The sequence below is a fragment of the Epinephelus lanceolatus genome, chromosome 12, assembly GCF_041903045.1.
Source record: "Epinephelus lanceolatus isolate andai-2023 chromosome 12, ASM4190304v1, whole genome shotgun sequence".
In the NCBI taxonomy this organism is placed as follows: domain Eukaryota; kingdom Metazoa; phylum Chordata; class Actinopteri; order Perciformes; family Serranidae; genus Epinephelus; species Epinephelus lanceolatus.
Window position 1 is genome coordinate 31,695,045 of NC_135745.1, and position 27,864 is coordinate 31,722,908.

Consider the following 27,864-nt stretch of genomic DNA (forward strand, 5'->3'; position numbering starts at 1 on the left):
TTTAAAATGTATATTTTTTATTATTTCTTTAGGAGCTAGGAAAAAAAGTAAACCAAATAAATTTTAACATGTTTGTACAATGCAGTTAAGATGAGGAAGCAGAGAAATTATGTAATATGGTGAGGGGTAAAAGATAAAGATATTGTGTGTATTCCAGGCTCTGGGTAGCTGGGAGATAGTCCCTTTAAGAACTGATTCAGGGCTACATGTACGTCGCGTAATGTATGGATTATAGTTGAATAAATCTGAGGCAAGTTCTCTGGCTCCAGTGTGGCAAGTTCAGCTCCTTCAGAGTTTGCATTTTTTCAGCAATGACATAACACTCAAAATAATCTTACAATGTTGACATTGATATAAAATAAGCAAATTACGGATGGTACTTACAGATGAATTAAGCAATGACACCATGCTTGATCAGCTAAGGTGCAAAATGAACAGAGGGATTATGGGAAGGCATGCTGTTAAACTGGGAGAAAGAAAGCGAGAATAAAGTCTTCATTTGTGGAAACCACAATATACTGAAATATAACAAAAAAGAAACAAAAATAACTTATTGTAAATACAAAATAAATTCAAAACCTTTAACTACAGGAGTGATGTACTGAACATTTTACAACTCGGTTATTCTTGTTTTTGCTTAAAATAAATGTGTATTTTGTTGAATGTGAACTCTTGGGTATGACTATAACCATTCAAGTGTCAAAAGGTTGGGTCAGTTTGACCCACATCATGGCAGATAAAGGGCTCACAAGCCCAGAACAGAGTACTTATCTTTATCAAAGTACTCTATACACACATAACCCTCCTTACACCATCATTTAACCACCCAGTCTGGAGGACAGAAGTACCCCGGGGGAAGCCCTTCAAGTATTTGTTTTTTCTTAACCCCGATCAAAATGGTTTCTGCACAATTACCAAAAAAACAACAGCGATTCTCAAAATAAACAACAGAAAATAAGAAAACTTAAACAATCATACAAACGTAAGGAAGGAACATTTCTTCACTTTGAGAGATTGTATTTGCTGAACAGTCCTCCAGGGGTTGCTGTTGACCATATTGTTGGAGCTGAGGAACTTGAACGAAAAAACTAAGCGTTACTAGAGTACTGTTGAAATTATTTCCATGTGTTTGCAGTCTGCGAGATCGACGAGCGCGAGGGGATCATGTCCAGCAGGTACTCCCTCTGACGAGCATCGACGGTGGCTGACGTCTTGTGACCTGTCAGGCTGGGGTTCACGTAGGCCATAGTGACTCCTGCGAACATGCAACAGAGCGGCAGGTCAAGGTGTGGAGCGAGCTGAATGCTGGCAGTTTTGAGATAAATAAGAAAAAAATCGATATGATTGGACAAAGCACCTGAGTATAAAGCCACCCGTGTCCCCACAACACACAGACACACAAAGGAAAAATGACAGAATTTCTACTCTAAGGTTTAGAAGTGACACCCAGGGAAAATAATAAACCACCAAACTGAGGGACTAAAGCAGGAAGACTGAGATCACTGGCAGAGGGAGAACAGGAGAGTGGGATTGCCTTGTCCGAAAACATTTCCTCCTGTGTTTTATTTTCAACTAGTGTATGAGAAGGTATTTTTTGTAAAACACTGGAACAATTTGGACGTAGGATGTTGAAGGATTGCTTTTGGACCAGACAGGAATTTGAAAGAGAGCAGATGTCAGTCGGCAGGCTGGTATTAATGTGAGTCTACCTGTGTTGCTGTTGCTCTGCTTCTTCCATGCAGTGGATGAGGCACTACCTCCGCTGATATTCCTGCGGCCGCCGATTCCACTGCTGCTCACCTTTGAACTCTGGACAGAGCGATGGGAATGGTGGGCATGCTTACCTGGTCGGCTGACCAAAGCTGCAGCCGCCACTGCACTCTGCAGCTGGGAGGAGGAGGAGAAGGAGTGGGGGACGCCCCTCACACCCAATGAGACACCATGGGACAGCTGGCCTTGGGAGCTCTGAGGGGAGGTAAGAGTTACAGAGAGGGACCTTCAGTTACAGTTGCATCGACTGCACAAACACTTCCGTTTACAGGATTCATATGGTCATGAGAAACCTGGAAAAATTTTATAATAGCAATTTCCAGGCCTGTTGTGGAAAAATAAACCCCATAGTGTTTGGAAAAGTCATGGAAATTTGCTTCACAAATACCTGTATAAAATATATATTTTAATGTTCAGACAGATCAGTCAAGTTGCTTGATGTTATGTCATTCTCTGCGTGGGTAAAAGGTCTTTGCACACAGAGTCAGTTGTTTTCATCCAAAATTGTCACACATCTAAAAATAAATACGACCTAATGTGTCACTCACAATTTACACACTGACTCTGAAACTTTCCTCCGTCATTCAGATAGTAATACTCAGGTGGATGACAAAGAGGAGGATGTGGGCCGCACACAGACAGAGAGAGATGATAGTGTGGAGGCAGAGGGAGGACAGCTCAGCCCCTTCAGCCACAGCGCCTAATGCAAGACGCCAGCAGAGAGTAGTGACAGACAGGAAGGAATTCCAGTGGATAGAAGCATGGGAGCAAATGTGTCTAAAAAAATTCTCTTACATTGCAATTTTTTGCAAAGAATAGAACAATAAAACCCACTGGAGTCAGTGTGCAAGGTTCCTGTGTGTCTCTGGCCTGAGCTGCAGCTTGTTCTCTAACAAGAACTAAGTCTGTGCAATGCCAGGAAAATGCCGATTTATTAATGTCTGACTTTACTGGGACAAGTATAATGCATGGCTTGAGGAATACATGAACACAAGAAGTGCAAAATGTGTACTTGTGTATTAAAGGTTCCACATTTCAAACATGGGACCGGCTTTTTCACCCTGGCGACCAATGTGATACCTGCTGCCAGCTGCAGTGCTTCTCTCTTGTCCACCATCAAACAGGGGACCATGTTGGATGCTGTGTCCACAATGAAACCCTAACTCCAGAAGTACTCTGGGCTCAAAAGGTGGGTAATGCTAACTGCTCCTACCTGTGATATGTAGATACAAGCCAGCTTTTTCAGATCATGTTCCCTGACAGCCAGATAGCTGCAGGATTTGCATGTGGTGAACACAAGTGCTCAAATACAGTGTATGTACTTTTGGACTGGCTACTTACTTTTAGAAACTGACTGGTAATTATGACACTGATTTCTAATCTTATTTTTCATGTATACAGGGACACTGCAGAAAATGTATGGTCATAAAAATTTCCCTCATGGGCATGGAAAAATCATGGAAAAGTTATGGAAATTTATTGGCAAAATAAAATGTATAAACCCTGTCTTTGAAAGAGAAACTGATTCCAACCTGCTTGATGGAGTGATGGTGAATCATGTTGGCTCCTCGGCTGGCCTGGTGGAGGTGCTGGAGGGAGGACGCTCTGGCGTGAGCCTGCTTCAGCTGCTGAGACACCAGCTGCTCTGCTTTCATCGACGAAGAGGATGAGGAGCTACTGTGGGAGACTGGTGAGGACGTCTGCTGAAAAATGCGCTGCTCGATTTCCTGCTCTTGTTGCAGAGCTTTGACGAACGCAGCTTTCAGCCTATTGGTATGCTCGGCTTTCAAAACCTTTTTTTGATTGGATGACATGCACTGTTCGCAGAGGATTGCTCCGCCTTTTGTCTTGTCATGCCTCCAGCGGCAGGTGAAGTCAGTGCTGCACTGGGTGCAGGAGAAGGGGTCTCTGGATATGGTCTTGGACAGTCCTACACCTGTCTTTCCTGGATGGAGAAAGATGGCAGATTGAATGATTGAAAACGGACAGAGGTGCTTGTATGGTGTCAAAGAAGTAATCAGAAACAAACAGATAGATTAATAGTTGTTAACAGATTAGTAGTTGTATTTGTTGTGTAAAATGCCCTTCAAAATTTACTACAGCCCAAGGAGATATTACATAATGTCTTGTTTTGTCCAACCGGCAGTCCAAACCTGAAGATATTCAGTGAACTGATCATATATACCAAAGTAAAGCAGAAAAGCTTCACAATTTAGAAGCTGGAACCAGAGGATGTTTGGCATTTTTACTTTTAAGTACTGGCAACTATTTTTCTGTTCAACTGTTTTATTAACTAATCATTTGACCTCTACAACATGCAAACAAAAACCATAAAAAAGAAAAGGAACACACCTCTGTGGAAGGTATCCAGCAGATTCTGTACCACTTCTTCCAGTCCCACCAGGTAGATAAACTCATTATTGGCTGCAGAGGGCAGGAAGTTAAACTCCGGGGCAGGGGGCTTGGGTGGGGGGATCTCCAGTAGGGTCTTCTCCAGTTGTTTCCGCAGGGCGAGCTTAGCTGCAGCTTGGCGGCTGGCTGGAGAGTCATTTATGCTAACCACGGACACGCCGCTGCTTCCTGAGGAAGAGCCCTTCAAACTGGATGTCGAGGCCTAAACAAAGAAGCAAAGATGGGAGGACACATGACAGGTGTAAACATTCGGTCAGGCTCAGATTAATCTGTGGCTTGTCTGAGAGATACAGAAGTATCCAAAGGGCTGGTAGTGTTTGGTGTTGCAAGGTAAACAACACTGATCAGACAGAGCCCTGTGCAAAGCTTCTGTGACCAGTGCACATATTTAAGACACTTCTAGACTGTACACGTGTAAAATTCATTGGCTACTAAATGATTATTAAGGCTTATAACACATTTGATAAGTTTGCTTTGTTTTTCCACCGTTATAGGAGTTTATTACAGCTTCTAGTCGTGCAATGCGATGCGTTTTCAAGGTCAACGTAAAGTAATAGCCTCCAATGATTTTAAAGGCAACTATTCAGAGGAAAACATGCATTTAATTCTCAAGTCAGCTGATGATTTTATGCACAGACATGCACCTGCCTGCCGAGTGATCGTATTTAGCTAAACCACATGCTCAGTAGACCAGCATCAAGCTAGCAAAGTCAAATCTGAACTCACTAAGGTTGGCTAGCTGCTTTATTTCACACATTACCTTAGATTCAGTTCTCCGAAAAAAGTTGGTTATGGGTAACTGTGCCATGTTTACCCCTAGATTAGTTCATTTGTAGCGTTACACGTTACTTTAAGGTATATTTAAATAGGTATCAAACGCGCTGGGCGTGAAGATAACGGCCTTGAAATGTTTCGTTTCTGATTGGCTGGCATGTACCAGCTGATCCACAGTCTAGCCCATAAGATAACGTTAGCATTGCGAACTACATAAACTACTAATTAACATTATATTACTATATTTGTAACGTCGCCTTACGTTTGTTTGGTGCCAGTTACAGACAGTTTAAGCCCCTTTTTAATAGTAAACGGAAACAAATGTCACTGTCACAGCTTCAATCATTTCTAAAGTTAGCGGCACATCACAATGCTAACCCTGGTTAGATTAACCGTTACTGTTAGCTAGCTGAATGCAAGCAAAATAATGCTTATAGTTTTATCACGGGTAAAATGACTTGGTGTCTATTTTTTTCTTGTCGAGTTAAATATTTTCACGACCCAAAATGATGCACCAGTTAGTGTATTATATAATATAATGTTATATATATGTGTATAATCGTGCACCTGAACAGTGGTGTGAACGCTCGAGCGTCGGACGTTAGGCGCTCTCTGCCATGCCTCCAGCGCCGATATAAAAGTAGAAGAGCCACAACTTTCCTTCTTTTGTAATCCATTTCTCCAGTGTATTAAGTCTGCTCTCGCTTTTTATGCTGAAAGTGTATGTACTATGCTAAATCACCCATGGTACGTTTAGGTTCAGCGCCGTCAAAAACGTAGCGAACACCTGTATTTAAACGGACAAGGTGATGCGCTGATCACTTTGTCGAGTTACGCATGCGCACTAAGCCTTCATGAGCTTCACCACACAGCTGTCTGTATTACATAAAAAGCTGAATGTCCCCAGACTTATAGTAATTTAGGTTCACTCTGACAAGAAAGAAGTTCTCATTATCGGCCCACTCTCAACATAAAATCAGCTACAAAAAATCTGGGTATTATCCAGGATAGCAACTTAACCCTGGAGCAACAGTGAGCGCATTTACATGCACACTAATAAACCGATCATTATCTGATTTCTGGAGTTACCTGATTATTCAAGTGGTCATGTAAACAGTATAATCCGATAGGCTTTATCAGATAAAAGCCAACACATCTAGCTTTTTCCCCAATAGTCAGATTATTCGGTGCATGTATACCCTTTAATCTGGTTTCTCTCGGGTTTTGCTATTTTATACTCCCACTCCACTACATTTTAGAGGGAAATATTGTACTTTCTACTCCACTACGTTAATCTGACAGCTTTTGTTTCCTTTCAGATAAAGATTTTACATAAAATAATATATTTTTATATTCTCAGTGTTTAAATTGTCATTTTTATTTTATCTTACTTATATGTTATGCACTGTGTGTGACAAGTTTATATACAATACACTTGTATATTGCACTTTGCAGTACTTTTACTCTGAATCTACCCAAAGTATGTAAAATTGGCTCCACATTGATAAACTACACATTAGAATGCTCTCACATGTATTTGTTAATGATAAAAACAAACAGTACTGTAAGAATAAAAGCTGTCAGCATGATGAGTGCTTTATTTTGCAAATATATGACTTGGGTACTTTTCAAGGTTTTTCAAGGATATGAGTACCTACTGTAACAGGAAGTTTGAGTTTTATGTCATGTACTTGGGGAGAAATCCAACTGAAGGACTGAATCATGTAAACCAGGTTTTTCTGATTATCAGATTATTGAAGTGCATGTAAACACGTCAAATCGGATTATTACCATTACCTGATTATTCCCAGTTATCTGATTATTGTGCGCATGTAAACATGCTCATTGGCAATTGCTGTTTTTATTAACTGAGGATTATCTCCATAATTAGATCACTTCTGTCCTTAAGAAATACAGAAAATTATACCTGCTCTTACAGTACATCCCCCTCGATTACTGTAACCATTGTCGACTTGCCCAAATAAATTCAACAAAATTGTTCAAAATTCAGCAGCCAAATTATTCACCAAAACAAAGCTATTCTCACACATCACACCAATCTGGCTTCACTGTACTGGCTTTCAGTTTTTAGAATCCACGGTCACATACAAGGCTCTGAAATCGGGCATGTCCAAAATACGGTGGCCCATGGACCAATTTTAAACGCAATATTGGTTAATCACAAGTTCACTTCACTTTCTTTTCTTCCCTTTACCCCATAACGGCAGGACTATCATACAGTTTGTAGAAATGCACCAAGTAGGAAGGCGGCACTGATGTGTTTTTATAAACAGTCAGTAAACAAGCAAATGAACAGTTACCTAGCAGCTGACATTTCCTGCATTTGTCTCATTTGTACGCAATTATTTATTTATTTTTTAATAACTCATATGATGCAAGAAGCTACTGGCCCACAGGATTTAATCTGGTCCCCATTCAAAAAAGTTTGGTCACTCCTGCTTTAAATGATCTAGCACCGCAGTAAATGACTGAGCTCAAGGCCCCTCAGGTCTGCCAGTCTGGGTCTTGGAACTATTCCAGAGTCCAGGTTACAATCAAAGGGTGATTGAGCCTTTGCAGTACTGGCTCCTCCTCGGCTCTGGAACAACCTTCCACTGAGCATCAGATCAGCTGACTCTGTTAGTGCTTTAGTCTCAAAACTTACTTTTATAGAAAGACTAACAGACTACTACTACTGTGGTCATGAGGTCTTGGTTTGATAGTTTTTTCATTGAGTTATTTTGTGTGTGTGTGTGTGTGTGTGTCGTTCAACTGCCTGCCGCTGTGGTAGGAATGTTTCATATTTTAAGATCACTTAAAACCATAGACTGTATGTAAAGATAGACGACATGACAGCTCCCATAAAGTGAAGCTGAAACATCTTGATCGCCCCCTGGTGGCTGGCTGCAGTACAGGTCGTAAAGCCAATCCACTCCATGTTAGTGGATGGGACATCAAACTAATAACTCAAAGTACACATCAAGTACATTTATCCCAAAAATGGTTTCAGTCATTTCAGGTGGTTTTTAAAGCACTGCTTCATTTTCAAGTGTTCGTTTTTCGGATTAGTTTGGTTGTAATTAGTTATTCAATGCTATAAAACAGAGATTTTACAACATGATGGACAACTGTGTGAGCCAATTGGTGGGCTAATATTTAGTGGTGCTGCTCGTGATTGGTCAGATGGGTGTAAGGGTGGGAAACTTGTAACCACGGAGATTGCTACTGTGCAGATTCTGGCTCCAAATGGTGTCATCAGAGCAAGATAGCAGCGGCCGTATCCAGGATATTTTAGCTTCCCTTCTATACAGTTGAGGCAAGTGGAGATGGGTCGTTCATCTTTACATACAGTCTACATTAATGTAATATTTTGAGGTCACTGTGCTCTTTAGTTTCACCTCAATTTTGTAGAATTCATAAAGGACATTGGAATTGCAAAATGGTGATCAAGGATTTGTGTACTTGTTCGTATAATTTCTGCAATTGTACTTCAAAATTATGACTGAAATAACTGAAAATGCTTTTTGTACATTTTCTCAGTCTGACCATCAGTACAATTAACTGTATACAAATACAGACAAATTAGAAACACCTCTTCTTGAGCAGGATATTTTAGTATGTCTTCCACCCTAGATGTAAAACATAGGGATGCACCGAAATGAAAATTTGTGGCCGAAGCCGATAATATTAAACGCTTGGCCGAAAATACCGAATATTGTTGTTTAGTTTTTCATTAGTTTTTGCATATGAACCCCCTCCAGATTAGTGTTGTCACGGTACCAATATTGGATCCCACTGTACGATACCAATGAAAATATCATGGTTCTGAGTAGTATCACGATACCACAGCGAAAATGAGGCAGATGTGCCTTTTGTCATTTATAAAAAGATAAATCACTTTTCTATAATACATCAATGATATTTCAATGGAATAAATTACTTATTGACTTATTCATACTTGAAAAACAGCATCAATCAGTGATTAACATAGGGGGGATCAAAATAAAATAAATAAATAAAATAAGAATCAACCAGCCACCCTCCTCCCCTGACAAGTCCCTTCATAAGTAAAGAACAGTCCCTAAAGTGCGGTGAGGTTTGTGGGCTGTGAACGGCTCGTTCCTCCTCTGACACGTCACATACAGTACAGGCCAAAAGTTTGGACACACCTTCTCATTCAATGCGTTTTCTTTATTTTCATGACTATTTACATTGTAGATTCTCACTGAAGGCATCAAAACTATGAATGAACACATGTGGAGTTATGTACTTAACAAAAAAAGGTGAAATAACTGAAAACATGTTTTATATTCTAGTTTCTTCAAAATAGCCACCCTTTGCTCTGATTACTGCTTTGCACACTCTTGGCATTCTCTCCATGAGCTTCAAGAGGTAGTCACCTGAAATGGTTTCCACTTCACAGGTGTGCCTTATCAGGGTTAATTAGTGGAATTTCTTGCTTTATCAATGGGGTTGGGACCATCAGTTGTGTTGTGCAGAAGTCAGGTTAATACACAGCCGACAGCCCTATTGGACAACTGTTAAAATTCATATTATGGCAAGAACCAATCAGCTAACTAAAGAAAAACGAGTGGCCATCATTACTTTAAGAAATGAAGGTCAGTCAGTCTGGAAAATTGCAAAAACTTTAAATGTGTCCCCAAGTGGAGTCGCAAAAACCATCAAGCGCTACAACGAAACTGGCACACATGAGGACCGACCCAGGAAAGGAAGACCAAGAGTCACCTCTGCTTCTGAGGATAAGTTCATCCGAGTCACCAGCCTCAGAAATCGCAAGTTAACAGCAGCTCAGATCAGAGACCAGATGAATGCCACACAGAGTTCTAGCAGCAGACCCATCTCTAGAACAACTGTTAAGAGGAGACTGCGCGAATCAGGCCTTCATGGTCAAATAGCTGCTAGGAAACCACTGCTAAGGAGAGGCAACAAGCAGAAGAGATTTGTTTGTGCCAAGAAACACAAGGAATGGACATTAGACCAGTGGAAATCTGTGCTTTGGTCTGATGAGTCCAAATTTGAGATCTTTGGTTCCAACCGCCGTGTCTTTGTGAGACGCAGAAAAGGTGAACGGATGGATTCCACATGCCTGGTTCCCACTGTGAAGCATGGAGGAGGAGGTGTGATGGTGTGGGGGTGTTTTGCTGGTGACACTGTTGGGGATTTATTCAAAATTGAAGGCACACTGAACCAGCATGGCTACCACAGCATCCTGCAGCGACATGCCATCCCATCCGGTTTGCGTTTAGTTGGACGATCATTTATTTTTCAACAGGACAATGACCCCAAACACACCTCCAGGCTGTGTAAGGGCTATTTGACCAAGAAGGAGAGTGATGGAGTGCTGCGGCAGATGACCTGGCCTCCACAGTCACCGGACCTGAACCCAATCGAGATGGTTTGGGGTGAGCTGGACCGCAGAGTGAAGGCAAAGGGGCCAACAAGTGCTAAACACCTCTGGGAACTCCTTCAAGACTGTTGGAAAACCATTTCAGGTGACTACCTCTTGAAGCTCATGGAGAGAATGCCAAGAGTGTGCAAAGCAGTAATCAGAGCAAAGGGTGGCTATTTTGAAGAAACTAGAATATAAAACATGTTTTCAGTTATTTCACCTTTTTTTGTTAAGTACATAACTCCACATGTGTTCATTCATAGTTTTGATGCCTTCAGTGAGAATCTACAATGTAAATAGTCATGAAAATAAAGAAAACGCATTGAATGAGAAGGTGTGTCCAAACTTTTGGCCTGTACTGTACCTGTGTTCGGCTGGCTCGGCTGTTCAGGTACTTTTGGGCAGTCATGATGCCAAGAAGAGGATATTATTGGAGCCGACTTGTCTGTCGCCGGTAAGCCGATGGCCGCCGTATTTGACAGGAATACATTAAGTTACTGTCTGCATCTGTGACCCCCGTTCAACCCACAACCGATGGGATTCGCCTTTCGTTTCTGCTAGTGGTTGAAATCTGATTTAAGCCTATTTTGCTCGCTCAAAACTATTTTTAGTCGCAAATGCGATTGCTGTGACGGACGGATCGCCACACTGCCGACATTTTACTCCGCCTGTCATGGCACGCTGTATGATTGCGTTATCAAAACACGCCGCTATTATTCGGCCTTGCTTTTAACTTATTCCACCGAATACCGAATGTGTGTTTTTTTGCAATATTCGGCCGAATATATTTGATTACCGAATATTCGGTGCATCTCTAGTAAAACACAATTGTCCATATTCTCCTCTTCTTATTAAACTTAAAAGCACCCGTGCGATACTGACCACTGTGTTAGCACTGGTGCCAATTCTGATGAGGCCTGACTGGATCATGCCTCTCTGGCTGTGGGTTGCAGGGGCTGAGGTCCTAGGGCCCAGCAGCAGAGGAGGGGGTCCTGAGCCTGAGCCTCCAGAGGCGGCCAACTGCTGTTGCTGCTGCTGGCGGAGAGCCTGGATCTGCTGTGGAGATACAGAGATGGGCTAACCAGGACAATGAGAGGGATGACACGGAGGGACATCACAGACGAGGGTAGTGGAAGACAAGGGAGGGGGCATCAAAAGCACCGAGGCAAAGGGCACACACACAGAGAGAAAGGCGCAAAGAGAGATCATAAGTCCTGCATTAAGTTGAAGTGTAATTATTTCCCTGCAGTTTGTTTCCGAGAGTGAAACAGCAGTAAGATGGTACAACTCAGGCTATCATTGCCCAGACAAAGAAGTTAAATATTAAAAAGTGACATTCTGATATCTTAGCATTTAATAGTATTGTTAACATTTCCCCATGACTCACCTGTGCCCCTCTGACCAGAGGTGGCATTATGATCTGGGAGCCATGTTTGGACGAGACCTGCTGCCCTCCTCTCACCAGCGGCGGAGGGATGACCGTGCCTGAACTCCTGCCTGTCAAAATCTGGTCAGAGAAAAAACAGCAGGTGTCAACTACAACATGAAGATGCTGCCACGCAGATATGCTGCCTGAGTGCATGTGTCATAGTGGAGCATTAACCTGCTGAGAGCCTTTATTGCTTGTAATTGTTCCTCGAATTAGAGGAGGAGGAGCAGAGGAGCCGGACAGACCTGAGGGCTGAGGAGGAAACACAGAGAGATATTAAACAACCAACACAATGCTTGAAGCGAAGCCTGTAGAGTGGGGATGTGTGACTCTTTGCGTGACCCTTTGCGTGACCCAGTGTTAGTGTGTGTAATGACTGTTTACCTTCTGGAGAGTGTCCTTCTGTATCTGGCTCTGTCGAAGTTTCTTCAGCAGCACCAGCTTGGCCTCCTCCAGTCTCAGCTCCTCCTTCAGCTGCTTAATGATGCGCTCCCTCTCCGCTGGGCTGCTCTTCTACACTCGACAGACAACAACATCCTTTACACCACTTGCTTTACAGGAGACAAAGACCCTTTCCAGTAAATAAAACGTTCGATGCTGGAGCCCAAACTGTCCACTTATAGTCATGCGTCCTGTGGGACACTGAACCCCCATCTGCTCATTTTCAGTTCTGAGCTCTCAGCATCAATGAAATGCCCGGAGTGAAACTTAAATCTTTGAGGCTAGAAAATAATTCACACCAAGGACCAACTGTAGCAAGCTGCCATGCCCACATTTAAAAATAATCTCAAAAATCTAAGAGTGAAGGTCTTGGTCATGATTTAAATGTATCTAAGGATCCATCACAGTAGTAATAAGAGCATGAGATGCATGACCTCTAGCTTTGTGTCCGTGTGTCTCACCATGAGCAGATCTGTGTCCAGCTCCTTAAAGTGGCTCAAACCATTCATCGGTGGACTGGGGGAGTCGTTATCTGACAAGATGATGACATCATCATCTTCAGGGGATGGAGGGCGCTTCTCCCTTTTTATGCTGTTGGAAATAAGCAAGACAATGACATTCAAATAAGTATTTTCATATATTATAAATCAAGCACTAATACTGTATATAATGACCAGAACACAGAATCATATCAGTCATGTCAAAATCGTTACTCCAATAAATTGTAATAAACTGACATTTTTTCATTGTGACAAACAGTTATTTTAAGAAGTATCTCACTACTGCACTGCACTGGACTAATAAATGCTCCCGCTGGTGGGTGATGTAATGCCTGCTCATCAGTTTTGACACAGGAAGCAATATGGCGGCTGGCTGTGACAATCAATCTCGTATGGCAGTTAAACAGTATGCTAGAATATGTTTCTGAATACATTTTAGGCAAGAAATAGGCAACGCTTGTAAGATGAAAGTAAGTTTACTCTAGTTCATTTACACATACTACCAACATTGATATGATACAAAGCTGGTTAAAAATCAGAAAGTATCCCTTTCATCTATTTTCAGCCTCTTGACATCCTGTATTCCCCTTTTATTTTCCCTTAGATAGATATCAAGGTTGTCAAAATCATGTAATTCTCCGCTATCTGACAGTATCAAAATATATTAATTCATCTTGTTCCAGCTCTTTACTGAAGCTTTATGATGTGAAATATTTCAAATCCATAGCTTCAAGCTTTTTTATTGCTGTACCATTATATCAAATTAGGTTCTTCTACATGCCCTGTGTGTAATTTTATAAAAAAAAATATCCAAACACTTTTAAAAACACTGGCATCTCCACTAAAGTTTAAAATGATGTTACTTGGGTTGAAACAATGTTAAGCTGCACAGTTTGAGTCTGTACAAACTGATCCAGTGGGATTGAGGTTAAAAACATTTTATGGCTATTTGAGGCAAGATGAAGAAGTACACCTCAACTGGCTCAAATATTAGCATCCATTAGCAACATTCTGTATTCATGGAAATCTGCTTCTCAACCACAATAAACATTTATGGGCTCATTTGCTCCCATCGAAATAAAATGGATAGAAAGGGCATTCCCATTCAAATCAAAGTAGCAAGATGGCCAGGGCTTCAGTCACTTTTATGTGAGTGGGTAATGTGTATAAACTTCCGTAGAAACAAACTGACTAGCAGCAAGTTGCAAACTCAGTGAAGTGAGGTTTTGTCATAAGGACCAAACGAGCAGTGGAGTAGTGAGTTGTCAAGTATGCAATGAGTCACTTTAAAATGTTACTGTATTTTCCAGTTTCTTTTGTTGCCATTAATTGGATGTTTTCTGGAACATGATGTACTGTGGCTGCCCCCCAAAAATAAAGCCCACACTTCACATCTAATGCTTTAAACACATCAAGCCATGGTGAAGTGCTGCTTGGGCGAGCTGCCATGCAATGTCTATGGAAAGCTGCAGGCATTGATTCTACGGCAAAGTGTGGCCAAACTAGAAGTTGGGAATAGTTTATCTTTCAGCAGCGAAATGTCAGGGAATACCCGCAGCAGTAAACAGAGTCCTGTGATGCCTGTGACCTTCTGACCTATGTGGCAAAGAATTTCTACCTGCCTGAAACACATGAACACGCCTCCCGACCACAGAGCTGCACTTCACCGCTGCTTGGTGTGTTTTTGGCATAACTCTGGGAAATACGTTTGGGATTTTTTCAGCCAAACCACAGTGATTATTGTCATTATTATCGGTGGTGATTGAAACTAACTAACTTGAGGGCTAATTAGGGTGACAAGGATGGTTTTGGTGAGTTTTAGTTTTTTTTCTGTCAAGTGTGAATGAAGTGTGTTTTAGGATAAATTAACAAGGCAATTAATCTACCCTTAGTTCAAAGGGAGGTGTAACGGTCCAGTTGTATTTTTCTGTTTAATAAGGAAAAGAGGTGTAAGAATAGGCCAAAACTCAGTTTTATTCTAACGTTGGCGAATGTGACACTTTACTGACCCAGTGAAGTGTGTTGTCACCTTATCATCTATCAACAATCGCCATTTTCTTTTTGCACTAGTCAAATGACCACCCCAAACAGTTCAATGTCCTGTCCATTTTCTTTCTACGTCCGCTCCACTAAAACCTAAAAGGTTCAGACATCTCTTCACACAGCTTCTCTTCATGTTGACACTATTCCAACAGCAGACCAGTCCTTAAATTCCAAGGAGGGGCAAGGTGGGACTCAAAGCTCCATTAAAGGTCTTTCAGTCACAATACAACGGCTGTTTGAGAGCACGCATTTCCTGTTGAAACAGGATATTGTGGCGGCGCATTATGGGCGTATGAGGCATTTAGGGGTGACCTGCATTGGGCTGCATACGTCATTCAAAGCATGCTAAGGAAATTAAAGCACATGGGAATCTTGAAAGCAACATCAAGATCAACCCTCACCTCTGATTACACAAATCATATGATTATGCATATTACACACACACACACACACACACACACACACACCCAACACATATAGCTTCTACTGCACAGCGACTGGTTCAACTGCAGGCCATATGTGAGAGTGGCTGACCTAAATTCTTTAACTAGTGGCACTCAAAAACTGAAGATGCTGAGTAATGCTCCTCTAATAAACAAGTACAGTACTGTGATTACACAGATTATGTATTCCTCTGAAAGCGTTGAAGTCTACACATGAGAACGTGAGGCCTGTCTCTCCTCGCTGTCCTCCTTATATGTGTGTGTGAGTGTGTGTGTGTGTGTGTGTGTGCGCCTCCTCAGAGCTTAGCGCCATCATCACTTCCTGTGGATTAATCACTACTCTTCCAAAGAAGTCACATGACCTCAAAGTCATCATCACGTGACACACTCACTTTTCCTCCTCCCCCCTGCCCTCACTGTTCCTTCCACTGTGGAAACCATGGCAACAACCGGCTGGAACCGGTTTGTGACACACGGCTTCATTTTGTGTGAGGGGAGTTTTTAGGGTTCAGGTGGCGAGTGGGGGGAAAATGGAGGTAGACCAAAAGATAAAGTTAAACATCACCTGAGAGGACAGCAGCACCCCCCACCCCCCACCTCACCTCCTCTACCCTACACAGCATTATTAAAGAACATCAGAACCATAAAAGTAACATTTTCAGTCTTTTCTGATTAAAATAAAGTGTCATTTATCCCTTTGTTCACTCTCAGAAGTGACTTTCTTGCACTTTTCTGCACATTCACATCATTTCAATTTCTGACAGGCACTTCACATGGTTGCAACAGCTGTAGAGAGTTAACTATAAACCGTATCTCACCCTCTGGAGGTGCTCATGTCCACGGGCTGCTCTCCAGTCTGAACTTCCACTTTAATGGTGGCCTTCACCTCTCCTGCAGCCATCATGCTGCCAGACACCTTTGGCTCCGTCAGTCGGGCCGTGCTCCTTGTATCCATACCCGGCTCTGTCCTCAGCTTGCTGGCTCTGTCATTGCCAGTCCGATTGTCTGAGCTGGGTTTAACCGTGGTCTGTTGTCTCTGGGTCCGCTCTTCATCGTCCTTCACCGGCTGAGAGGCCAAAGGTAACGCTAAAGATAATGGCGACCGGCTCTGCTCTCGCTCCTGCCCTCTCTCAAGCTCTGTTCTGACCATAGTCCGGCTGTGATGGTCCTGTGGCAGTACAGGGTCAGGTTCATGGTCAGTGTTTGCCTGTGTTGTGGGTTCAGATGGGTCCAACTTAGGCCTTTTGCTCTCATTGTCAGCGTCAGAGGGTTCTATAGACTGGGGAGTGGCATCCCTCTCCAGCGCCCTCTTCTGGCTGCGTGTCTGGCGGACAGCCTCTTCAGACATCCCCTGCAAAAAAAAGAAAAAACATAACTGTATTATCTGCATTCACTCATTCATTCATTCCTTCGTTCAGTATCCGTAACTGCTTATCCTATTCGGGGTTGCGGTAGTAACTAGTACGGGCAAAACTTTCTGGAAAAAATATGTTAGGTGTGCTCACTTGTGCTAAAATAGCAGGAGTAAACGAAGTGGATGGGGCTTACTCAAAAGTGCCAAAAACAGTTCCTCAAATGGCCACTTGAGGCTGGCTCTCAGAGCGAGTCAAACCCCATAGACCCCCATATTAAAATGCCCAACTTCACAGCAGAAATAAACATATTCACAGCCTGGTACAAAAAACGATTTAGTCTCTATAGCTACACTGGGAGTTCATTATATATAACAACCATTTACATTTTAGGCCTTGAAGTTATGTTTAATTAAAGGCGTGGCTGCTTGGAGTGACAGGCTGTCTGTTTGGCGTCACACAGTCTGTGAGTCAGACCCACATATCACTCCTCCACTGCTCTACCCTCGATTAAATTTGATCACTTTTGGCAGCAAAAATCCAACATGGCACTACAATGCCAAACTCCAGGCCTCAAAACAGGAGTCCACAAACCAGTGGGTGATGTTACGGTGACTATGTTCTTTATGTCCTGTGTTGATGTCGAAGCTGACCAGAGTTAAATGGGTCAAGTGTAGGAAACATGGTCAACACATAATCAAAGGTCTTTTCATTTAGCTCAGCAAATAAGGAACCTCCAGCAATGTGTAGATAAGTATTGTCAGTGGATAAATTTGGTTAAAGTTGAAAATAAAGTTGATTACAGCTGTTTAAAAACAACAGCAGTACTGCACAAAGATTAAAAAGGCAATTTAAGCTCTGACTGAATGTAACACTTTACTCCTGTGATGATGATATAATCTGAGAAACACACAGTACAGAGCGATTATAATAATATATTAAGTTATCCATTTTACTGAAAGTCTGGTTGTGATTGTAGGCCTATAATTCAGAACTTAAGGGACAAAACTGACCTTGAATGAGCTGTAGGGGACACATAGTGACTAAAATGGCCCCCAGACAAAACATGTGGGATCAGCAAGGTCACATGACCAAGATGTTGACTCAAGTATTATTCCAAAACATCCAATTATCCAAATGTCAGTCTAAACCAAAAACCAAAAGAAGGATGGGAGTACTCAGTAAGTTCTCGATGTTCGGTGCAAAGCAAAAGAAGAAAAAAAAAGCACTTGACTTCAACAGGGTCTTCTGGAAGAGAGGTGACAACAAAAAATGCTGCAGTGAGACATGAAACAGCTGGAAGAACATGACAACATCGTAATCAAATCTGAGTTAAACAGGGACTTGGGGAATATCTAAAATTAACTGGAGCATAAATTCTGTTCAAATATTCATGAAGACCCATGGATCCAAGTATTTTAGTCATTTATGTGTCAGTGAAATAATTTTTTTAATTTATTTCAAAGAGCTTGAGTATAACATTTCTGGCACCAAGACGTTCCAGATCTGTTACCTTTACAGTGGCTGCTCTGCGACCACATGGGTCGATACATGTTTACTTTTACGTTTTTTTATAATGGCCTATTACATTGTTCTGAGTGTATAAAGACCCATTTATGTATAATAGACATCCTATCTTTATCTGCACATTAACAAAAGAAATGTGTACTGTGTTATAGGAGAATCAGTCATCAGTGGAATTAGAGCTCAGCGATATCGAAAAAAATCACGCATCACAATATTTTTTGATCAAAAATCTCAATATCAGCAATGCAACAATATTGTGGAGCTATTATTGGTCCATCCATCCAACCATTTTCATTTGCTTATTTGGGGCTGGGTCGCAGGGGCAGCAGGCCAAGTGAAGCACCCCAGACGTCCCTCTCCCCAGCAACACTTTCCAGCTCCTCTTGGAGGACCCCGCAGCGTTCCCAGGTCAGTTGAAATATGTAATCCCTCCAGCGTGTTCTGGGTCTACCCCGGGGCCCCCTACCAGTGGGACGTGCCTGGAGCAGAGTCCTGCACTGGGTCGGGTACCCGCAAAAACAGCTGATTTGCGGGTGGTTTTTAAAAAAGCATTTTTTCCCAGGTTCGGATCTGGGTGGAAAAAACAACATGCGGGTCGGATCGCGGGTTTTAGATAAACACATCAGTCATTAGTTCGGTAAACTACAGATAACTATCTTGGTCATTATTTACTCTCTGAGGATCGCCTCCGCTATTTCGCAACGGTCATTGGTTCAGCTGTTTACACGCGTTTCACCATCTAATAACACAATTTGTGATTGGACGACAGAATCATGGATTACTTCTCTCCTTGATGGATTCTAAAAACACGTGACAGCTCGTAACTGCTGAATGTCGCTCTGGAAAGAAAGTACGTCTATTATTACACATGTAAAGTTCCTTTACATAGATTAAAAGTTTAAAAGCATTAAACGTAACAAATGAGTGCTTTTACACTCGTATGGGAGAAGAACACAGAGGGTTGATGATGGAGCTGAAGTCAGGTTTTTATTGTGAGAGCTGCTTCATTCAGGTTGTTGTTTACTTACTGGCACCTTAACTGTGGCGATATGCTGTTCAATATTCAGCCAATATGACCCAAAATGATTACTTTAAATTGGGGTTACGGGTCGGGCTGCGGGTCGTGTTTCAACGGGTCGGACTGGGTTGCGGTACTAATTGGCCTGATGTGCGGGTTTGCGGTTCGGGTGCAGGTTTGTACGTCGCCAGGTCGGGTCGGGTCGGGGCGGATCTTGAAAACTGGACCCGTGCAGGACTCTGGCCTGGAGCACCTTCAATGGGAGGTGCCCGAGAGGCATCCTGATCAGATGCCCGAACCACCTCAACTGACCCCTTTTGACGTGAAGGAGCAGCAGCTCTACTCTGAGCTCCCTCTGGATGTCCGAGCTCCTCACCCTATCTCTAAGGCTGAGCCCAGCCACCCCACGGAGGAAACTCATTTCAACTGCTTGTATCTGCAATCTCATTCTCTTGGTCACTACCCAGAGCTCATGACCATATGTGAGGGTTGGGACATAGATGGGATAGCTCTCTTCACCATGACGATCCATCACAGCGCCTGCATCACTGCAGAAGCCGCACCAAACCACCGATCCATCTCACGCTCCATTGTACCCTCACTCGTGAACAAGACACTGAGATACCTGAACGCTTATTATTGGTGCTTTTGCAAAATATTTACACATGAGATTTTTGATAAATAATCAACATTACTGTAGATACAATGACTAAGTACATTAACTCAAATGATAAAACAGCTGGGACAGTCTGGTTAAGATCAAAACATTACATCACTTTACTGGATGTAAAGCATGGATGTATAAAGAGAACTGGATACAGTGTTGGAGGCAGGGCCCAATTTCTATGAAATCTGATCAGTGGCACATGAAGCCAAAAATTTAGGCTTTCACATGTAAGCTCTTCCGCATCAATGAGTCCACAGAGCAGGTGCACTAGAGACTTGGCCAGCTGAGCGGCTTCCTTTAGGTTTAGCCCTCCACTAACTTGAATGGGGATAAAATGATTTAATTGTGCGGCTTCTAGACTTTCCAGATGTTATCAAACTGGATGGATCATATTCCGATGTGAAATGTATTATGTCCAGGGTGTTGTAACGCTCAAAAAACGTATCCACTGATTTATAGAAGTCTCATTCCCAATATAAGCCTATGGGAAAGAGTTTGGGGGGCAAATGGCATCACGTGACAGACCCGAAGTTGTAGATATGTGATTCTGCCACTTTGTTAAATTGGCATCAAAGCCTGGCGTATTTCTGGGGGACTGTTTAAAACCAGGGAAAGACAACACTTACAATATTACAGTATCCAAAATCTAAGATGATTTCTAGTCTCATGTCCCAACTTTTACCTAGTCATGAGTTCAAAGTAGTTCTTAACATAACCCTACACTTAAACATGAACAGAAAAGAAAGTGACTGACCGATCCAGAATTGAGTATGTTAATATGTGTGCTAACTCAATTATCCTCATTATGTGCTGTGCATGTTAACCAGTGTTGTAGTCGAGACCACCTAAACTGAGACCAAATCATGACCATAACCAGGGTGTATCAAGTCCAAGACAGGACCAGTGCAAGTCCCAAACTGTATGACTCACAATAAAATGAGGAACATGCAAACACAGACAAGTGAAAACAAATGAAGACACCTCTTCATTATTTGTTGATGTATAATGTACACGTGTGTATGTCTAAGTGTTCCATGAAAAATGTCTTCTAATGAGGTGAATTTTATGTGTGGGAATTTTGAGGGGCTAAAGTCAACTTAACCATTTTTATTCAACACTCCTTTTTTGAGCAGTCAGTTTAGTGATAACTCCACAGTTGTGGTCTTGAAATAAAATCCTGAGTCCTTCTCTGAGACCAAGACAAGGGTAAAAATGTGGTTGATATCAAGACGAGACAGAGACCTTCAAAAAGTGGTCTCAAGACCAAGATTGATTTAAACTACTGCAAGACTAATGTTAACATCATGTTCCTTCAGAAATGTGGATGAATGCTTGTCCCTAGCTGGGGTACAATGAAAAAAACTGTGATACAGCGGCATGTGAACACTTTATCCAGGCTTCCTGTTACCTTGGAGTAAGTCAAAAAAAAAAAAAAAAAAAAAAAAGAAAAAGAAAAAGAAAAACATGATGGTAAATGATGTAACAATGGTCAACATGCTGAAATAAAGGGAAAGTACGCCTGTGTTTATCCTCAGCTGCTGAGGTAACTCAGACAGTAAAGACATGACACAAAGTGGTTCAGACATTGAAGGATGAAGGATAGAGACAGACCTGCACAGAGATGGTCAGGTCTTTAATGTTCTGTATAAACTTCACATCCAGAATAAGATCAAACCAGGATATCTCCACGCACTCACTGACATGACTGTGGCCATTATGAAATGTGCAAAAGGCAAACACGTGCTGGCCCATATGGCATGCTGCAGGAGACGACCTGTGCTCAAAGTTCAGGATCTCAAACAGAAAGTGAGATTCAGAGGCCAACTCAGTTGGTTGCTATTTACTTGGCGACCACAAAGACGTCACAGCGTTATGTCCTGAATCATATTTATGCATGTATGTTACAAAATCGAGACCCCGTCCTGCCAAGTCTGCTGAGGCCCTCAGTCTGCCCAGCGACGCACTACAGGAAGCTATGCTTTTTTAGGGGAGGAAAAAAAGGACTACAATTAACCCTTACAACCTAGTACTTCTCACACTGTACAAACTCCTACCCTCTCCCCTTCCTGTTCTCTGAATAGTTATGGCGGCGAGCACAAAGCACACTGTATCCATGATGTACCTATGTACAATATACATACAGTCACAATGCAGCACGCAGAGCGATCATCTGATAACAGAGAGCTGACTAAGTTTTTTTTTTTTTAAAAAATACTCTGACATCACTGAGACACACATGACATGACCCTTCCCAGGATTCAGTGGGACACAAAGCACTTTTCCTGAGAACCGGTTTAAACCGGTTGGCTAGTGTGTGTGACTCTGTGTGTGTGTGTGTGTGTGTGTGTGTGTGTGTGTGTGTGTGTGTATGACTGAGAGAGAAGCTGAAGCTGGTTTTAACCCTTCAGGTGCCGGAGCAGACGTCGAGCTCCCACAGTGACGGCCATTATACAATGTGTGAGTGCACGTACGTGTATGTGTATGTGTGTGCTGGCATTATTAATTCTGATGTGTACTGCTGTGAAATGATGCTGGGGGGAGAAGTTAAGACACGTCAACCCAGGATCTCTAACAGGGGATCTGAATGGCAGACAGGTTTCACATTTCATCTCCATGGCAGTTTACACACACTTCCATCAAGCCCACACACACAAACACACACACACACACACACACACACACACAGGGTGGATCAAACCCCCACCCACCCAAGACACTGACATCACGTGCAACCAGTGCAAAGTCTCTGAAGGCAACTAAAACTGAAAGGAAAACTCAACTTCACACTTCAACTTCATGCTACGTCCACAAAGTTTACATACAAGTAAACTGTTCACTAACACACACATCAGGATAAAGCAGCCACACTGTCTATTTAAATATTATCCTAGTTTTATCAGACAGTATGCGTGGTTATGAAAGTTTCATGGTACGATCATCAGAACTATCTCGCTACACAACATTATCCTAATGAATATTCAAATAAGATGGAAATCCTCAAACAGCATTTAACGACACTGTAAAGATGCCATTGTACGCTGTGTGGTTTTGGTGGTGGTCATGCTGATGTGTCCTTAAGTTTGTTAAGCTGCTGCGTTTGGCTGTCACTCTTTTAATACATTTAAAAATTCCTGGCAAAACACATTATTTCTCCGCATTTCCCAAGCATGCTATTGCGTCTGCCATTGCAGGAGAGGGTGATATACAGGTATAAACTGCACACTAGTGGAGATATGTGCCACAATATGAACTTTAAATGCAACAATGCAAGAAATATTTTTAAGCTGCTGCTGCTCTGTTAAGACCCAGACATACCGACACAGACTGTGTCTTGGCCAAAAAGTTGCTCTTGAACACACATCAAAGGCTACAGCCAATGGGCAACTTACACGTACATTCTGCGCCTGCATGAGAGGAAATAACTCTCCATAGCAGCAGGCGGCGGTAGTGTGCGTTCATCATTCATGACAGGAACCGGAAGACTGACAGGACGGATTCAAGATGCCAGTTAGCACATTAACAACACATACCAATGCTGAAAGAACAAAGGATATTTTCCTTATGCTGGTGAACAATAACACCAACAATGAAAATCCATTTCAGCTAAACAGCTCAATACCTAAAAAACAATCTTAACAAATATAACAAGTTCGTTTTGATCACAAACCCTCTTGACTTTAGCTGTTTGTTTGTTTTCCTCACTTCCGTTTCTCTTCTTGTGCACTGAGCTGAACTGCCAATCAGTGATTTCACTCACTGCTGGGTCCTACGTCAATTCAACATGCTGAATCAGCCGAAAAAACAGCCATCAAGGGCCGACAAGTGCCAACTGTCCAAGACACACCACTAAAACTAAGGCAGCAGATGCTCACCAACACCCTGACACTGACCGATTACAGCCCATCAGTGTGTCAGGGCCCTGCAGTAACTAGAGCAAAACAAAGTTTATGTCAAGGTGCAAAGTTGCATGAACAAATAATTGGCTATTACATATAAATAAATTATCATAGTTCCTTATTTATATCATCTTTGCAGTCATCTTGCAGCCCTCGTGTCTTTAAGCATTAATTAATCAGGCCACATGTTTGAAGACTTTTTAAAAGTTTTATCCAATCAAACCTGATCCTCCAACTAACAATTGTAGTGTAATTAAATCACAATAATCTCTACTTATATTATCATATTGCACTGTGCAGGCATTTGACTCTTTGCGAGTGTGGCTTTCACCGGCGCACAGTACTCGTACTTTAATCTGGTATCATGTTGCTACCACTATCAGGGCGCCGTTCATCCGAATCTACAGTTTATCCACACCTGTCTTATTTTCTGCTGAGTGTCTTTTCTTCCTGCCCTGAGGTGGATATTTATCTAGTCACTCATGGATCATGTCAACCATCAATCACTCAATCACCCTTCATTCAGACTGGCAGACTCACTCTCAGCCATCAGCGGAATCTGGCTGCACATACAGTATGTGTTCAGTGTTTTATTTACCCACTGACAGACCTTTAAACTGTGAAAACATATTTCTACACCGCACCGCTTTTCCAGGACACTTTGCACCCACGCAGTCGCACTACCTTGTAGAAGTGCTGCACCGGCAAAATATTCTTATCAATTATCTGGTTTCATCTGTCAGAATAACAAGTGATAGCGAGAATGGTCTCCAAGCATCAACTAGAAAATAAAACCTACACAATAAAAGAGTTTAATCTGAGCTGGTATAATAGAAAAATGTAACTTTGGTGCTGCTCACTGGTTTGCTCGATGATATAACTCTTGACAAGTTAGTGATTTATGCAGCAACTAACAACTCTGTCTACTCAAAAGAGGCAGAAAAGGGCAATTACAGAGCAAATTGCTGCCTATATATTTGATAAAATCATGGAGGCTTGACTAAACAGCTGCCCTGTGACCCCTGCAGTCATGTGCAGCAGCTTAAAATGTGGCCAGCAGACGACCCTTTCCAGAACAGTGGCTGATTACACAACTGCTCTGGATTGGTCTTGTGTGTGATCACTGGAAGAGTGATTTCTGGAAAACTACAAGGCTGAAACTTATGAACACTTTCTGACTCACTCGGTCTTGTAATTTCATCACTATAAACACAGTCACCCTGGACGACCGGCGGATGTACAACTTAAACACTGTGTGTCCTAACAGGTAACTCAGCAGAGCCAGTGTCACAGCAAAGTGTTCTCCTCTCTTCTGAGCAGTGTTAGTCAACCCCTCTCTAAAGGCAACCTGTATTTTGTTTGCAGTGACAGGTCATAAACAATGCAACCATACAACAAACTGTTAACATGCAAGTAACACTTTACATGGCCTTTGTTCGCGTAAACAACTGACCGTTTATTCCAGATCTCCACAAAGAGGCAATAAAGTCTAATGAAAGCAGAACACTTCACACCATACCAGCCTCAGTCCACATGCATGCACAGTACTTGGGGGATCTGTTGTGCACAGGTCCTAATTAAACACTAATTACTGATAAGGATATTACACATATTTGACAAAAAATAGAGCTGTGATAGTTAGTCAACTGACAGAAAATTAATCAGCACCAACTCTCATAATCAATCAGTTGTTAAAGTAACGTTTCTGTGGATTCTGCACTGTTTTGTCACACAAGACACTTAAGACATTTCCTTGGACTTGAAATAGACCATAGTTTGCTATAATTTTATAAACCAGTCCGATTAGTCAAAAAAAAAACAACAGCAGATTAAAGGTCTAGTGTATAGGATTTAGTGGCATCTAGCGGTGAGGTTGCAGAATTTAAATGTCTTCTATTTGCCAAGCATGTAGGAAAACTACAATGGCACCAGTGTTGGATATTACTTTTCTGTCCACCTGCAAATGTGGCTGGTGGATTCCAAAATCTAAAAGCCACTTAATAGAATACCATTGGGTTTTTTTGGCTGGGGAGTGGCTGGAGAGTGAAGAAGATCAAGCAGTCACTTGCATATTTTACCAGCATTTGGCTGGTTGCTTGTGCTTGTTTCCAACCCAGGCTGACGCAAAAACACAATTGGCCCTATCTAGAGCCAGTGTTTGGTTTGTCCATTCTGGGCTACTGTGGAAAAACATGGCGGACTCCATGGAAGAGGAGCCGCTCTGAATTTAGTTATAAACAGCTCATTCTAAGGTTACAAAAACACAATAACTGTTATTTTCAGGTGATTATAAACTAAAGGAAACATACTTATTGTATTTCGATTCAATATTTCAATATATGCTCCCCTAAATCCTACACACTGAACCTTTAAAGCCATGAATTTATTCATCTACTAACTCCTTTTTTATTAGTCTGATTATGCTCATGCTTAAATTCAAAATTATACAATAGATTGTTATTATTGTCACTTAGAAAACTGATGATTTAAGTATCTAATGACAGTACAGATATTATGTAATAAGACCTTAATAAAGCTCAGTAAAAACCAGAGTATCATTAAAAACGCAGGTGAGCTTTAAGGTCTTTCACTAGCACAAATAAAGTTAGCAGCAGTAGCCTGTGCCTTCATAACGCGATGCGTGGCTTTGTCAACACATTGGCTTCCGTCGTATTTAAGCACTGACTATGAAAAGCTTTCAAATGCATCCACACAAATCACCAGACAATAAATAGTATGAACTGGTTTGATGACAAAAATCTGGAGCCACAGCTTTGTCCCGAAGCGCTGTAAACTGGTATGGCTGTGCTGGCTGGGAATGTGTGTGTGTGCGCGCGCGCGCGCGTGTGTGTGGCTGTCTGGGTGAGACAGAGAGGGAGTGTGTGCGGTGTGTGTGTGTGTGTGTGTCAGAGTGTGTGTGTGTGTTCAGCTTTAAGAGGAGGAAGACTACGGTTGTCACAGAGAGAAGTAGGAAGATTAGCTACCAGATAGCAGAACCAACACTGGTGCCAAGGGGCTTAAAGCGAGCAGCAGCGTCCACCATTAACGTTACACCACCCAGTACACCATCCAAACCAAACTCAGCCCTTTAAAAACTAAACCCAGCCCACACTACATGTGCAACTACCCGGCTTTTTTATTATTGACACCGCCTCAGAGGAGGGGAGCGTGTTATTTAGTTAGCGAGCTAACATTAGCTAACATCGACACACAAACAAAAACACGAAGCCACTTTAGCTAAGATATAAACGATTAACGTTCGAACGTCAACGGCCGTTGGAGACTTGACGTCAAAGTAAGCTAGTAAAAGTCCTCGCGCCGGGCTCACCAACATGACCCACACAACCAGAACCGAGCCCGAATCGGTGACCTGGCTGCACCCCGATGCGGGACAACCGTCGGCTCAAAAAGCGGGCTCAAACTTTTACCCACTGCCCTAAAAAGTGAGACTGTACGAGGCTCACCGGGACTGTTTACCTGGGTGTCCCCTCCCGGAGAGAAAACCGAGTCGGAACTCATAAATTTCATCGACCGGCCCAAGGACTGAGCGTGCCACCGAGGAGCCGCTGGCGATGTAACGTTATAATCCTTACCTCATTTAACGACTTCTACAGCACAAAATCAAGTCCAGGGATCATAGTTACCGGCTGGCACCGGCTGGAAACCGTAAAATAAAATAATCTTTGCCTGGCTGAGCCCCCCCTCTCCTCCCCAGTGCTCAACCTTTGGCTCTGCGGAGAAGTGTTACTTTTCAACAGCCCATCAGCTTCTTTATCGTCACAGATAGGTGGAGGAAAACCTGGCTCCTCTCGACGACTCCGAATAAAAGGCTCCTCTCGATCCACTTACTAAAAAACTTCGGCTTCACCTCAGTCAACTTACTCGGTCGCTTTGTCGCCCGTTCTTCGCCGATGGTCGACCAATGAATGTTTAATCTGCAGTTAACCTCGATAAATCGTTGCTTTTTTTAAATCCAGGGGATATCCTCTTTTTTTTCGGCCCTCCCCACTGCCGCGTCTGTTGCCAAATAATGCGCCTCAACACACATGGAGCCGCTGCGTCCTCTTAGTGGGCATGCGCACCTCGGCATACCAGGGCGACCAGATCACATCATGTAAGCCACTGACCACCAAGGGCCAAAGCAGGACGAGCATGCCAGGGGCCCCGGGCTCCCAGCAAGCA

At 42.5% G+C, this 27,864-nt stretch overlaps 1 protein-coding gene across 7 annotated transcripts; it reads right to left on the reverse strand.

Moving 5' to 3' along the window:
* Positions 1–27,703, reverse strand: LOC117272258 (transcriptional repressor p66-alpha). Of its 7 annotated transcripts, none has more exons than XM_078173255.1 (11): positions 27,565–27,703; positions 16,041–16,573; positions 12,698–12,827; positions 12,180–12,308; positions 11,970–12,047; positions 11,754–11,873; positions 11,249–11,422; positions 4,123–4,384; positions 3,303–3,715; positions 1,845–1,965; positions 1–1,255 (listed from the first exon to the last, which is right to left on the reverse strand). In XM_078173255.1, exons 2-11 carry the CDS (start codon positions 16,568–16,570, stop codon positions 1,116–1,118), a joined length of 2,097 nt encoding a protein of 698 aa, XP_078029381.1. In that variant the 5' UTR covers positions 16,571–16,573; positions 27,565–27,703; the 3' UTR covers positions 1–1,115. The 7 variants fall into 7 exon arrangements, with proteins under 7 accessions (XP_078029381.1, XP_033506969.1, XP_078029382.1 ...); XM_033651078.2 differs by having other exon boundaries at positions 11,249–11,443; XM_078173256.1 differs by lacking the exon at positions 27,565–27,703 and adding an exon at positions 27,276–27,414.
* Between the last annotated feature and the right edge of the window lie 161 nt (positions 27,704–27,864).

What these genes read in the sequence shown, in the direction of transcription:
- LOC117272258 (XM_033651073.2), bottom strand. Translation starts at nt 16,570, where the DNA reads ATGTCTGAAGAGGCTGTCCGCCAGACACGCAGCCAGAAGAGGGCGCTG. An exon ending in GCAATAAAGGCTCTCAGCAG is followed by an intron (nt 11,874 to 11,969) that starts GTTAATGCTCCA and finishes TTCTCTGACCAG; the next exon opens with ATTTTGACAGGCAGGAGTTC. An exon ending in GCTGGATACCTTCCACAGAG is followed by an intron (nt 3,716 to 4,122) that starts GTGTGTTCCTTT and finishes TTCTCCATCCAG; the next exon opens with GAAAGACAGGTGTAGGACTG.